This window comes from Paroedura picta, chromosome 9 (genome assembly GCF_049243985.1).
Source record: "Paroedura picta isolate Pp20150507F chromosome 9, Ppicta_v3.0, whole genome shotgun sequence".
NCBI lineage: Eukaryota > Metazoa > Chordata > Lepidosauria > Squamata > Gekkonidae > Paroedura > Paroedura picta.
Window position 1 is genome coordinate 45,225,175 of NC_135377.1, and position 14,818 is coordinate 45,239,992.

The 14,818-nt window shown below is 39.5% G+C and overlaps 1 protein-coding gene across 1 annotated transcript; it reads right to left on the reverse strand.

The window, feature by feature from the left end:
* Positions 1 to 1,358: 1,358 nt before the first annotated feature.
* RIOK3 (RIO kinase 3) lies at positions 1,359 to 13,580 on the reverse strand. The gene is made up of 13 exons (XM_077352602.1): positions 13,378 to 13,580; positions 12,007 to 12,128; positions 10,842 to 10,987; positions 10,612 to 10,719; positions 9,613 to 9,722; positions 8,818 to 8,961; positions 8,080 to 8,207; positions 7,064 to 7,252; positions 6,499 to 6,658; positions 5,733 to 5,813; positions 5,558 to 5,647; positions 4,728 to 4,835; positions 1,359 to 2,733 (listed from the first exon to the last, which is right to left on the reverse strand). The coding sequence occupies exons 1-13, from the start codon at positions 13,450 to 13,452 to the stop codon at positions 2,629 to 2,631; spliced, it is 1,566 nt and encodes a 521-aa protein (XP_077208717.1). The 5' UTR covers positions 13,453 to 13,580; the 3' UTR covers positions 1,359 to 2,628.
* Between the last annotated feature and the right edge of the window lie 1,238 nt (positions 13,581 to 14,818).

Here is a 14,818-nt window from a genome sequence, read left to right on the forward strand (position 1 = left end):
AATACAATAAAAACTTAATTTAGGAGAAAATTAATGGAAGTCATTTCAATGAATGAATGAATGGACTTTTCTGCACGCAATAAATAGTGAAATGCTTACCTAATGTAGGCGTTATATTCTGGCTGCTCTGCATGATGTCTTCCACATCCAGCGTCTGGGCAGTAACTGGCTGGCTACATCCACCAATTTTAAAGTGTGAGTTGGGGAATTGCACAAAGTGGATTCCCCAACCTATTTAGTGCTAGCTAAGGGAGAGCAACCAGCAGAGGGAAGGTATGGAGGCTCAAATGCACTAAAGTTGTCTGTATCATCCCATCCTTGCACCTGCCTCCCTCTCCCGAGGACAAGTATTTCATTCAAAAAATGGCTAACTGCCTGGAACAACAAATAGGTGGACACACGTATAAGCAATGCCAGAAATAAAAGAAAAATTTTTGTGTGTTGTGCCACAACAACAAACTGCCCAGACCTGTAAAGAATGGGCGGTATAAAAATCCAAATAAATAAAGCATGCTTTTAAAAAGTGTTGAAGGGTAGTCAGGGAAGAGTCTCCCAAAGCTACCTTGAAAGTTTGCTGGCTGTACCTCAACACCCACCCCCCGAGGCCCCAGGAAAGGCAGAAAAGCTGAAATTCCCATTTTAGTCAATGGAGGAAGGAGATTGGCTGCCTGGCTTGATTGACAGACAGAAGAGTTGCATATAAAGCACATTGCTTTCTTTCACCATTTGCAGTAGCACTCATGGAAGATGAGATGCGCAAAGGGGCGGCAGCATAAAGGTGAGGAGTAGCTGGGAGGCACAATATTTAGTGCTTTAGCTGGTTTAATGCTATTTTTACTAATATGTGGAAATGCCCCATGTTAGGACATTCTTTGGAAAACTACCAGTCACATGTGTTTCAAAGTATTTTTAATGCAGATATATTACATTGCCTACATGACATGTTACCTGCTTTTTCTTTAGTCCATCTTTCAATTCAGTGCAGAGTATTACTCACATTGAACTTAATTTTTAGTTCAGGAAAATTGTTACTGTACCAAATGTGAGTCTGTTGCAGCAGAGAGAAGCAGTTACTTTGAGCAGTGACTCACAAAAGCTTCATACCCTGGCCACTTTTGTTAGTTTTTAAGGTGCAACTGGACTTTTGCTCCTTTCTATGTAACTAAAGGGATTGTTCTGAAACATGCACAAAATACACTGCACTGTGTTGTTTGTGTGGCCAGCTTACTAAAACTCATTGTGGGCAGCGCCATGCAATCTGTTGACAGAAGTCCAAATTACACCTTTGGCAATTAAATGATACTGAACCAAGTTCTGACTTGAATCTGCAGAGACACTTTAAAAAACCTAGAAAGAAATCCAGCCTTAAAATATCAGTTTATTTCACATCCCACTTTCAAATGAAACAAGAATTTTCACAGGCTACTCACACAGCAACAGAACCTCATTACAGCATCATGGAGGCCAAACTTAAAATAGAAAATCTGAAAAGTCCCACCATACTACTGAAGTCAATCTTCTAAATGTTTCAGGGAATGACTGGCCCTTTCTGATATTAGAATTGGATGCAGTTATACATAAATACACTCTAAGAGTGAAGAGATGCATGGTCCTTGGGAACTCTTTAATGTTTTCATATACACTTTTGTAGGGATGTTCATTACATCATGCCTCCTGAATTGTTTATACATAACAACACTGACATGTGAGCCATGAATTGCAACACACTGTAGTCCTTAATAAAGTGGATGCTTTTGGATTTCACTCCTAAAAATATATATTTCAAGGTGGTAACTATCTACCATCATCTCAAATTTAGGCAATTAGGTTTAGCTGTGAGAAGTTCTTGAGAACATTCTATGCTTTTTACATAATTTTATTTTTTCCCTTTGAAGTTACTGTTGTCTAAGCTGTCTTCCCTCAGTACAAGTATTTTTGCTGTTGCCAATTTAGAATTAATTCTCTTTATCAAGTTCAATATTTTTTTAATCAACTAAAACTATATTATGATCTGAAGCTTTATAGACCGACAATTATATGGACTGAATATTTCTATATACTTACGTTGTTAAATTTTTGGAAAATATTGTAGGCATTTTTGTGATTAGTATACATTGCCATTTATACCAAGAAGCTTTCATTTCAATTTTTGAAAAATAGTAAACCTGTATTGCAAAATTAAATGGGTCAGTACAATCAAATCAATCTTCTCTTAAGCATATATGCTTAAATTTAGAAGAAAACCAAACTTTTAAAAATTGGGCACTCTGCTATCAAAGGGAGGGAAAGATCAACTAGCACCTAATTGTAGTACACTTCAGAGTTAAATTGAAATTGTCACCTCATTTTGTAAACTACTTAAAAATTCACACATTCAATTTGCTTACAATATATACCTGAAAAAAACTGCCAGAGTGAAAAGACACAAGTATTCTTGTTCTTTCAGGACTAGTTGGTAAAGTCCCCAGTAATATGAACTTTTCTTTAAAAAAAACCACACCAACGCATATTCCCTGAAGTTTCATTTATGGCATTCTGATCTGACCACAATTTCTGTTGCTTCTGGCAAATGACATTTAGTCACTGCACCAAATGATAGATGCGAGAAATCTGAGTTCATTCAAAATGTTATTTGCTGCAAAATGCTGCTGGACCTTCATCATTTGAAAATGAAGACACCTTCTTCCCATGATTCTGTACATGATCTTCATTTATTTTCTCCAAAGTTTCGATCTATAAAAAAGAAAACAGATAGAAATCTCTAGGCATTGTTTGCATTGGAATCTAATGTGCATCTAAATTTGTTCTGGGGGACTGGGCAACAAGCATAGGGGAAGTCAACGCTGCACTAGCAGAGACTACATACAATGTTTATAAAGATCTGAGCACACAGATTAATTATACAAGCCCAACCTTACGTTGGGTCCTACGTATGTCTTTATCAAAAACGTATCTATGCTGCCTTTCCACCCAAATGGGATTACCAAGGTGGCAAGCATCAACACATGAAAGCAGAATATATAGACCACTGGTTCTCGACCTAGGGATTGCGACCCCATATGGGGTTGCTTGGCCCCTTGGCGGCGGGGGCGGCAGAGCTATGGCAATGGCTGCCTCCACGCTGCACACCAAAACACGCCACCTGCGCACGAGCTACCGCTGCAACCACATCAGCCGCCACTAAGCAGATAAGGTTGAGAACCACTGATATAGACTACAGAAAGAACTCAATAAAAATACATAAACATTTATTTATTTATTATATTTATATACCGCCCTCCCCGGTGGCTCAGGGCAGTTTACATAAAATGTATAAACAATACATGAAACAATCCATATCATATAAATAACCATAACAGTAATACTAATAACTGATAATTATAGCAGTGCAAACAGAGCAAACAGGTCCAGAGCGCACTGATGGGAGTTCTGGGAGGGATGTTGTTGGTTATGCCTGGTCTCAACCAAAACATAAAAACACAGCATCTCAACCATGGAGGAGGGCCAGTAAGAGACACGGCATCTGGCCAATAAAAATATTTAATGTAGATGTTACTTACAGGTCAGTTATTTAAATTCAGCAGCAAAGACCCATAATGTACCATTAGTGAAAAAAAACACTAGATGCACACAAACTTCTGACTATACCTAAGGTGCTTTTTGCTGTAGACCATAGAAGTGTCAGATTATGTCTATGTAAACCATAACTTTTTTTATTCTTGCTTTCTAAAATAGCCTTTATGCTATGGGGTCCTTTTGTTCCCCCATACTATTTATACATGAAACTGGAAGGAAAGATTTGGAGGGAGGAGCCACCAATATGAAGATGACACCCGATTTTATTTCTCTGGGTCTGTGAAATTCTGGCGGTGGCAATGGAATGGATGAGGACCAGTAAACTGAAACTCTGCCCAGACAAGACTGATGTGCTGCTGCTGGTTAGTAATGAAGTGAATTTAGTCTACCAGGGCACCCCCCCCCCAAAAAAAAAAAATGAAAAGGACTAGATTCTGGATGACGAAGGGCATGCTGCCAGATTTTGGCTGCAGTTGGAAGTTCAAGGTTTGTCCACAGGACACAGCACCTTTTATCAGCTTCAGGTGATACACCAACTACAGCTGTACTGATCTGGCTATGATGATCCAAACTTGGACTGCATCCAGGTTAGATTGTCATGTGCTTTATGTAGGACTGTTTTCAGAACTGTTCAGAAACTTCAGCTGATCCAAAATAGGGCAGCCATTTTATTTATTACAGGGAACGTATTAGCCCTCTGTTGAAAGGTCTGCCGTGGCTGCTTATTTCTGGGTGCAATTCAAGTGCTAGTTCATACCTTAAAGCCCTAAATAGTTTGGTGCTGTATGCCTGCATGATCTTCTCCTTTTTGATTGTCCAAGCCATCATTTTATATTCTTTTCCCAAGCCCTGCTGTATATATCCATGCGAGGTTCTGTTTTGATCACCTGCTTCTAACCTGGGTTATGGATAGAACTATAGGTTGTGTAATGTTGCTTTATGGCTTGTTCATATACATAGATAAATAACAGAAATGCCTTGAGCAGATCTCTGGACGGGCTGCATATAAATTTATATAAAGTATTACAACTATTTCATGAAACATCAAACAGAATCATGTCATGTGTCCTATTTCAACAAATACCTTACAATTTACAAGGTGTTTTTTTAAGTGACAGAAAACAAACTCTTTCCAAAAACTTGCTCCTTACCTCAGCTAGAAAGTCTGCTTCATTGTCAGCTGTAAAATTTAAACCCGAGACAGTGCTGAAGAGCTCTCGGTCACTAAGTGCTTCAGATACCCCATTCTTCTGGAAGAACTTTAAAAACAAAAATTTTTTGTTTCCCATTATTCATGAAGGGTAGATGTGCCATACTTTACAATCCTGCTATCACTTTTTCAAATCAACAGTTCTATGTTGCCTTATACCAAGGGAGACCAATGTTTAGACTGACTGACAGCAGGTCTCAAGCAAAGTAAGTTCTTTCCCAGCACCTATTTACTTTAAATTAGAAATGCCAAGAATCAAACCTGGGATCTTCTACCAATATGTATAGGAAGGGCCTCCTCCTATTCTTTTTAAATAGGTATTACAGTGGGTACACAATATTTTTACCCGTTTTACACCCCACAGCTGCCACTTTTATCTCCTCTTACCTGTTCCCTCTGCCTGAGACTATGTACAGGAAGGCTTACATATAGTCAGGAAGGAGCTGTCTCTGCACATCTTTGAAACAGAGTCAGGACCTTGGATTATGAAGTTACCAAAATTCCCCAAGTTTCCACTTTGTCTTAAATACACAAACAGCAGACATAGTAATCAAACAATATGAAAAAGAAACCCCATCTAATTACAATTATACATCTAGATTTTCAGATTTCTACAATTTTGCTATACGTTTTAACCAGAATTACTGCTGAGACATAATGTGGAGCAAGTGATAACCCATTATCTGAAAACCTCCTTTTTAGTATGCAGAGTACAGATGATACAACAACACAGATTCTATTACAGAATATCTCAATTATCAGATGTCTTACCTGTGAAACATTCCTGCAATCTCTGAACAAGAACTCAAGCCCATGTGGATGGGTTGGTTCCACAGACTGGCTCACATCAATTAACCATACCTAAGGTAAATATTACATGTTAGCCATATATGGATGCGAACATGTAAATAAGAAAGTTACTTTCCTCCCTTTAGACTGTGCTTACCTGCCCACCATGCCATAGCATGTTGTATTCGCTCAAGTCAGCATGAACTAGACTGCACTCTTTATATAATTGCTGCATCATCTAGAAGGAAGTAACAGGTGATTATTAAGGCTTTCTTCAATCAAACAAAGAAAATTTTAAGTGTATGATAAATGCAGAACATGCTTAACAGGAAGGATATATCAAGTATCTACTTATTTCTCAGAGTGGAAGTACCACACAAGTAGTATGAAATATTCATGCTAGCCAGTATATCTGTATCACTGGCACAACTGTGAATGATTAAAAATGTGGACACATAGAAACACCCAGGTAATTCCTTTCTACTAAAGATAGCTAGTACAATTTTTGTACCACACGGAGAAGCTGCAACACCAACACTAGCACAGTAGTACTATAGGAAACACCCCAAGCAGAAAATTACTGATTCCACAAACATGAGCCTTGGTTTTAAAAGGTTCCTTGATCCCAACCTATATTTTACTTTTAATTCAAGCTCTGTCTATTCATCAAGTAGTTCTGATTTTCACTGTTTTGATTTTTTCTACAGCTTTTATAGATCAAAGGCAAACTAATTATAAAAGCTGTTACTATATTTACATTAATTATTCATTATTGATGTTAGCTTGGATCCAGTTTCAATGGTAAAAGGACTTCTGCCTTAACCCCCTCCTCCCCCCATACTGAGAATACTGCTCTGGATACAAGGCACACTAGAAAAAGGAAGTCTGCAATAGTTTTGAGGCAACAGTAGCACTCAACCTACATGAAGAACTTGGTAGTAAGCCTTTTTCATATCTTCACTATTGAGTTTTACTTCTTTTAGTTTAGGAGCTGGAACTTGATCCTGACCGATGAAGGACATGACCAAGACATGTTTTTTAAGGGTTACCACTTGTGGACAAGGAATGCCTGCTTTCCGCATTCTGTAGAAAAAAGAAAATAAGCAGAGAACTTTGACAGGTTTTCAGCAAGTCAGAAATTTATACCAAAACCTTTGTTGACCCAGAAGTTTATGCAGGTGCTTCTGTTTCTGGAATCTTTTTTACGTGTGTGATACTGTCGTAATAACTGTAGATTATATCATCTGTATTGTTATATTTGTGTGGACTATAAACATTAATACATATCAACAAAACAGATACATAAAACTAAATCAGCAGTTGTATGGCAGCAGCATAAAAATTCAGTGTGTAATTTTAGTATTAACGAGTTTCAGGTAGAAAAGACGTTTTTTTCACACAAGATAAATAGTCAAAGGAAGCCTGGTGATTTGTCAGACTTGATCTGGAAAAGTACAACAACATATTTATAGCAAAAAATTTCTATACCTTGTTAAGTTGTGCATTTCTTTTTCAGCCCACATGCGGATTATCTTTCGTGGATTCAGTTTGCTGAATCGGTCTTTAAACCTGTAGTCATCCTTGATATACTTATCACGATTCTTAAATTCATTAAGCGTTGTCTTAAACACTTTTATAGCACACTCTGAAGGTACAGGCATGGCATCACTGCCCAAACTTTAGGAAAAATATAAACATTTTAGATTCCAGAATATGAGTTTAAACCAACCAGTAAAACACAATTCGCACAAAGGAGACATTAAATCATAAGCAGTATTTAAATATTAATCAGATTGGTTCAGACATAATGTAAATCCATAATTTATTTAACTATGGAGAGCCAGCTTGGTGTAGTGGTTAAGAGCGGTGGCCTCTAATCTATAGAGCCAGGTTTGCCTCCCTGCTCCTCCACACACAGCCAGCTGGGTGACTTTGGGGTACTCCCTATTTTAACAGAGCTATTCTCATAAAGCACTCCTATTAGAGCTCTCTCAGCCTCAACTACCTCATAGTGTGTTTGTTGTGGGGACAGAAAGGGAAGGCGATCATAAGCTGCTTTGAGACTCCTTCAAATAGTGAAAAGTGAGGCATAAAAACCAATTATCCTTTTAGTTTGGGAAACCAGGATTCTGTGGGCAGACAATCATTCAATCCTAGCCAGCTGTAGTTCTCTTCCTCCATTATTTTTTCCACCTTCCTTGCAAAGAACTGGCTTCTCCTTTCCCAATTTCCCGCCGAGTAGCCTTGGGAAATGTTAGGATAAGAAAAGCAACTGGCAATTTGAACTTGGGTCTCTCCAGTCGTAGACCCTGATCAATATATCACACAGACTTCTATGTCCAACAGATTTGAAGGGGGGGAGGAGCCAAGAATGTTGTGGACTCTTCTATTTGACAACTGTAAAACAGAAATCAGCAGTCAATGTATTCCATTGTATTCCCTGCTGCTTTGCAGTTGCACCCAGTTTCACACACAATTTGTTACCACAACCACAAAGGTCATACCTTCCTCCATTGGCATGAAACACAACAGACTCTTTTCCAGTGCTTATACAGCCAGTGATGGTCTCCAGCATCCCGGAATTGACCATCTTATACAAAAGTAAGCGTGTTTTAGGATCTACTGCTTTCTCCTGCATAAGGGGGAAAAGACACTATTAACACCATACAACATTTCCAAATATGTATATTTCCATAAATCTCCTAGTCAGCAAACATGTTCAATTAAGAACATTTCAATCAGATATTTTAAAATAATCTCTTGCTGGACTGTCTCCACTGATTACTTCTCCCGTACACTTTCAGAGTTGTAACAGCTCTCATTTCTCTCAAGGAATGCTACATATAAAATCAGAGATAACCAAACCAATCTACGATATCTTAGCTGAAACCACGTTATTTCAATTTTACCATATAAACTGCTGAAAAGGGTCTACTTTTGCATGCAGGTCACTCAGGAAATCTAACAAATTTCCTGTATGGCTGACTAATGAGGATGACTAAGGGAGGTAATTCAGAAATTGGTAATTCAGAAAAGGTCATAACCTCGTGTATAATTCTATTAATTTTTAGCGACAATGAATGCTGTCAACAAGGCAACAAGTTAGCCTTGCAATACAAAACAAGTTAATTACTTAGTTAAAATGATATCAGGACAGTATTAATTCATGCAAAGTGTCATTACCTTGTAAAACTATACAATTTTTACATTTTGTTCATTGCAAAACAGTAACAAAGACATACAGCAGTAGAGTGCTCCTTCTTCTCATGAAGTCTGGCACTACGACGTTCCTCAGAGTATGCATGCTGCTTTAAGGCATTGAAAACATGATTGGATAGTTTTAGATCCATACCAATTCCATCACCAACTTGAAACTCAGGAGCAAACTGCAAAGACAGATGAAAACCAAAGACTGAGGTCATGCTTTCAAAAGCATCTGAATTATTTGTCTGAACAACTTGCTGAAAGGGGAGACCCTACCATAGTACTGATATGCTTACTGGTGTGATTTATCATATTGCTAGCCTACATTTCCTGCATGGAGCTCAGACAGTAGGTATGTTAATACAGCAAGCCAAAGAAGAAATTTATGTTGATAATGACTTGGCTCAAGGCTGCTCTTGTGAGATTTATGAATCTGAACCCAAATTTTCCAAGTTTGTCCTAGTCCGATGCTATTTTTAGCAATTCAGGTTGGTTTTCTTGCTGATAAATATGGGGAGGGGGGAGACTATATTGTGAAATTGAAATTGTTGATGAAACTCTGGGAACAGCTAAGCTAGTGAAATAGTAAGCTGTGCTTGCTCCATGCAGTTCTTCCTTTCTGCTCCATTTTCTAAGAGGCAGGACAGTAGTTTTAAAACAAACACACAGAAGAATTTTAAAGATAAATATCCACATTGGTTACTGGATGAGAATGGAAAATCATACCACAGGGCACAACAAGGGTCAGTGCTGCGTTAAGTACTTCTTCCAAGTTAGTCATGAATTGCAAGTTAGTCATGAATTGGTCTTAACTAGTTTGGTGCAGAACTTACATTTTCCATCCGAGCAGTATTCTTTCTTCCACATACAACTTCATCATGTTTGGTAGTAATATCTTTTCCTTTTCCTATAAAGCCCTTTTTGGGAGTAGTAATGGGTTTATCTAGGAATAATTTGAACACACGTCCTTATTCAGGAACTATAGCACATGCAGTATTTAATTATTTTTACTTGTAAGATGGAAAAAAGCCCCACCTCTAAGGCTAGCAACCAGATGGCCTTATATTATTTGTATAATCAAGTCTTAGAAAACATTTTGGAATAATAATCAGATTGATGCTATCAATTAAATATTCGCCCATTTTCAGGCCCAGGCAAAGAAAAAGAAAGTCTGATAAAAGTCTGTTTTTATGCCCTGCTTTGTTTATATTTTATATGGCTTGATTATTAATAGTCTCCATGGCATTGATTTGACTATTTCTGAATGACCTTGAGTAAAGTTCTGGGGAGGCAGCATACATATTTTCTAAGTTAACAAAGTAACTAAGAAATAAGTAAACAAAGCTCCATCAAACACAAGTGATTTTACTTGGCAAAATAATGTTAGACAAATCCGAGTTTGAGTTCGTTACCTTTAATGGCATTCCAGACAAATCCAATACACAGCCACTTCGTATTTAGAAATACGAACACATCAAAAGAAACACAGACTGACAGCTGCCTTTTATTTCTATCCCACTACAACTGTGTGGATGTGCTCTTCCTCTAAGCCACTCCTCAAAACCAGATTTTCTGCAAGGCCTTCATCCCAGGTATTCCACATTCATGTTCATTGTCTTCTCTTCAAACCCCTGCCTCAAGTCTAAATTCAGACTTTAAGCTCTTTTGGACAAGAAATAATCTTTTGTTTCGTGTCTCATGATACAATAGTGAAAACCTTGTGTTTAAGTAATCATGGACATGCCACTGACCTCAATCCTTTATTTCACTGTCTTACGTTGAAATAATTAGTGTAGAGTTGACATTTTATAAGGTGTTAATCAAGACTCTACCTGCTCTGTATGGATCATGCCGAGTATCCTGCCAGTCAACCTCATCTTCAGAGCTGTCGCTGTCTTCAAAGGGATGCACCTTCCGATAGTTCTCAAAAGATATGGACACTTGAGAAACAAAAATACAAAAAGATGTATACCATATATTTCCCATGCCTCACCCTTCTGAAGGTTGAGACAACAGGCACAGTTATTCAAGCAAAGCAGCAAAGCAAACCCATGATACTAACCTTTGCTGTCGCCATTGAACTTTTTCTCTTCACGGCGAAGTTGTGCATCGTACTCCCTGTCAAATTCCATTTGAAGCATCTGTGCCAGCATCAAGTCACTGGAAGTGTCAGTGTTCTCCCCAGTAATAATTGGTCCTTCAACAACACTGGATACAATGGACAAGAATAAAATGATGCTAGCAGCTATAGGAATGCTGAGTATTATAGAAGGGATTTCTGCCTCCAGCATCAGGCTAGGGGTGAGTGGCAACCTGAAAAGAAACTTCTGCTCCCAAAGGTAACGCTTGGCGGCTCTTGTCTTAATTCATTGGGAGCATCAGATTCCAACTTTCTTTAATGCAGCTCTCCATTAAGAGAAGACAGTGCACACTTCTGCCATTAAATAAAAGCACTTCCAGCCACGTCTCCTTTAATGGTGGCAGGTACAAGATGGGCTCTAGTATACCTTTAGCAGCTGCTTTATCTTCCTTCCTGGGTGAGGGAAAGTGAAGAAAATTTTCTTAAGTGATATTCTAACTTCATTGTTGGGGATTGAATGGTGTGTTGATAATGGAATATGCTGGACCACTTCTTCATTTCGAGGAAGCCCTGAACTAAGTAGAAGGACTGTCAATGTGACCAAGTCATCTGCAACTTGTCACAGAAGAGAGCAGTTGATTCTGCTGTTTTGTGTAAGCACCTAGGAACAGAACAAGCTGTGCAGCTTATTTGAAGCAAAAGGATTTCTGACCCCTTCTACCATGCATCAGTTTCCAACTAGTACAAATCATCCTCACAGCTCAGCTTCCTTCCATGCCATCTGCCTTCTTCACAGGGTACTTTTGTGACCTGCTCTCCAAGTTAAAAAAAGAAAAAAATGGCAGGAAGGGTTATAGCTGCTCTGTTTGCCTCAGACATAGAAAAGGTCCAGCTCTTGTAGTAACATAGCTACATCAGCTGACTGAATTCTCACTTTCAGCCTGCACCGATGCATGTTTATTTAGGAGTTCTAGCGATTTTTAAGCTGGACTCCTAAATCAGGATGCATGGAATTGCATCTGTAGGAAAACATATTTATATTTACATTTATTTTCTGCCCTCTCTGCTAGGACTCTGAAACTAAATAAAGGAGTAGCTATAGCTAAGTCTATACACAAGTATTTAATCACAAAGATGGTCAACTTACGATACCACTTCTGGGAAAGCAGTGTTTTCTTCTTCCAATTGCAGCTCTTTAGCTAGTTGTTCACTCATGACATCAGCAAGGGAACATGATATTGTGGTATTTTTAGGGGCTCCCCATGGGCACTGCAACAACGAGCAGACATTTTATATTTGACTTTTCCTTAAAAATACTAAAAACTCTTCCATAGTCCCTTGAATTGATATGTGGACAACCGATTAAAGTTGTGGCACAGAAAAAATTCACAGATTGTAACCCAATCACAAAAGAACTCAGCAAATAGATTTTAGAAATAACTTACTCAAAGTTCTGTCCCTTCATGACTTAAATTAGTACAACAATTGTTTCTACTAATTTAAAATTAAATATGATGGGTTTTTTTTGTTTGTTTTGGCTATCATCACCAAGGTATCCTCAACAATACACATTTGTATCTCCATAATTCCATGCACCTGACAAAGTCTATTCTGCTTATGCTACAACAAAATACTTACAGAGCCAACATAAAGATAGCTGAATTTAGAAAGGTGTAAATCTGCTTAGGGAGGCACTATTAGCATTTAAAGCACTACTAGGCTCTGTCCTTTTGCTATAACAAATTAACCCAGCCATCCTTCTGCACTGGCCTAGACAGAAAAATACTGTTCTTCACATTGCAGATTAAAAAGTAGAATATGACAATAGAAGAGATACTCAAAAGGGAATACAAATGGTGTATTATAATTTCTGCACACTAATTAATTACAATTTACATGAATCTTGTCATTGGTTACAGGCAGTCTAGCCCTTACTCTTGTCCAGGAATAAAGGAAAGAGGGCTCTTGTAGGTTTAAATTATAAATCGAAAAAGACAGCAACATTTAAGGAAGAGAATGTAAATACAAAGACCAATACTTTCAGGACACTTTGTGCCAATAAAGGATTTCTGAATCTGAAATCTTTCAGGACACAGAACCAGCACAGCCAACTCTCCAGCAAAAAACAATAGTCTCAAATCTTCCCTACATTAAGCCTCAAGTGACACAGTTGCTTACGCATTTTCTGGGGGATCATTCTTTTTTTTTTTTTAATGTTCTCCCACATCACTCACTATAAGTAAGAATTAAATGCGCCTTAAAGATCACCCTTAAAGATCACCATTCTCATGAGCACTTCCTTCTCCCTGCTGTGTGTCAATTTTCCGGCCGCACAGAGCTCCTACTTAGGTAAACAATGCCTCCGCCCACCGCCCGAGATGACAGAGCCCACTTCGCGACCGGCCTCTGCCATTCACTCGCTCCCTACCTAGGCCGGTGGGAGGGAGAGACGGGCGGGCACCTGTTTCTGCCTTTCCCTACCTGAGCCACCCCAACCCCGCTTCCCTCCCTTGCTCGCCTTGTTCTGCGGCCAAGCGGGGCCCGGGCTCGCCTCAGCCGAGGGAGCCACAGCGGCGACTCCTCCAGGCTCCATGTCAGGCACAGACAGAAAAGGTCGCCGATAAGAGAGGCTGGAGCCGGACGCCACCAGGAAGCCTTGCCAGAAAACAGCTTCTTCCGCCTTCTTCCCGGCTCGCCCCAGTTTCTCCCGCCCCCTGACCGCCAACGCCAGCAGCTCATTGGCTCCCGAAATGCCCTTCCCTCCGTGCGTCACGGGCACTTCCGCGGCGTGATTCCTCCAGCGCTCTCCGGAGTAGGATGTGCTACAGATCTTTATGGTTTCCCTACTCAGGAAAATATCCTTTAGACTTCACTGGCTTTTTTCCATTGTGAGTGAGAAACTGGTTGCTTTGTTGCCATTAATAAAAGTATTGTTTTGCTTTGAACTTACCGCTCAGAGTTGTGAGTGAGAAACTGGTTACCTTGTTGCCATTAAACACTGACAGGACCCATGGCCAAAGTAGACATTATGGAATCCCCAGGGTCACTGAAAAGATGCAGCCACCACTTTGGCAGGATGAGGCACACATGTCCCCCCTCCCGCACATGCATCTGATAAAGTATTAATGTGCTCTGTTTTCCAGCACATTTATTCCCAATGGCAGCATGGCTCAGGCTGCTCTGCATCGTGAATGTCTTCGTGTACAAACCAGAGTTGTGTTACTATTTCACCTATCAATTTGCTAGATTTCATGGTAAATTTTCACACCTACGTCAATGGACCTAGAGAAATATAATAATGATTTAAGGAATTGCTGTGTAATTGACATATTGATGTGGAATGGCAATTGCATACATTTCTTTGTTGTGATACTAGTTAGTAGCGTACGTGCCAAAATAGTGCTTCCCCTAAATCAGGGGTAGTCAACCTGTGGTCCTCCAGATGTCCATGGACTACAATTCCCATGAGCCTCTGCTAGTGTTTTCTGGCAGGGGCTCATTGGAATTGTAGTCCATGGACATCTGGAGGACCACAGGTTGACTAAAAGGTAAAGGTAAAGGTATCCCCTGTGCAAGCACCGAGTCATGTCTGACCCTTGGGGTGACGCCCTCTAGCGTTTTCATGGCAGACTCAATATGGGGTGGTTTGCCAGTGCCTTCCCCAGTCATGACCGTTTACCCCCCAGCAAGCTGGGTACTCATTTTACCGACCTCGGAAGGATGGAAGGCTGAGTCAAACAGGTTGACTACCCCTGCCCTAAATGGTTAACCCACAGATTCCCTTTGTGAGCATGCTGACCTGATCACATGACGTATCCTTCTTGGGACCCCTTGTCTCATTAGTTTTATAACATCAGAGAATATACAGCACAGCTTGTTTCTGCACCACTGCACATGCCCTATATCAACATTGTCCCAATTTCTGGAAGGAGTGACAGCATCAGAAAGACATACAATAT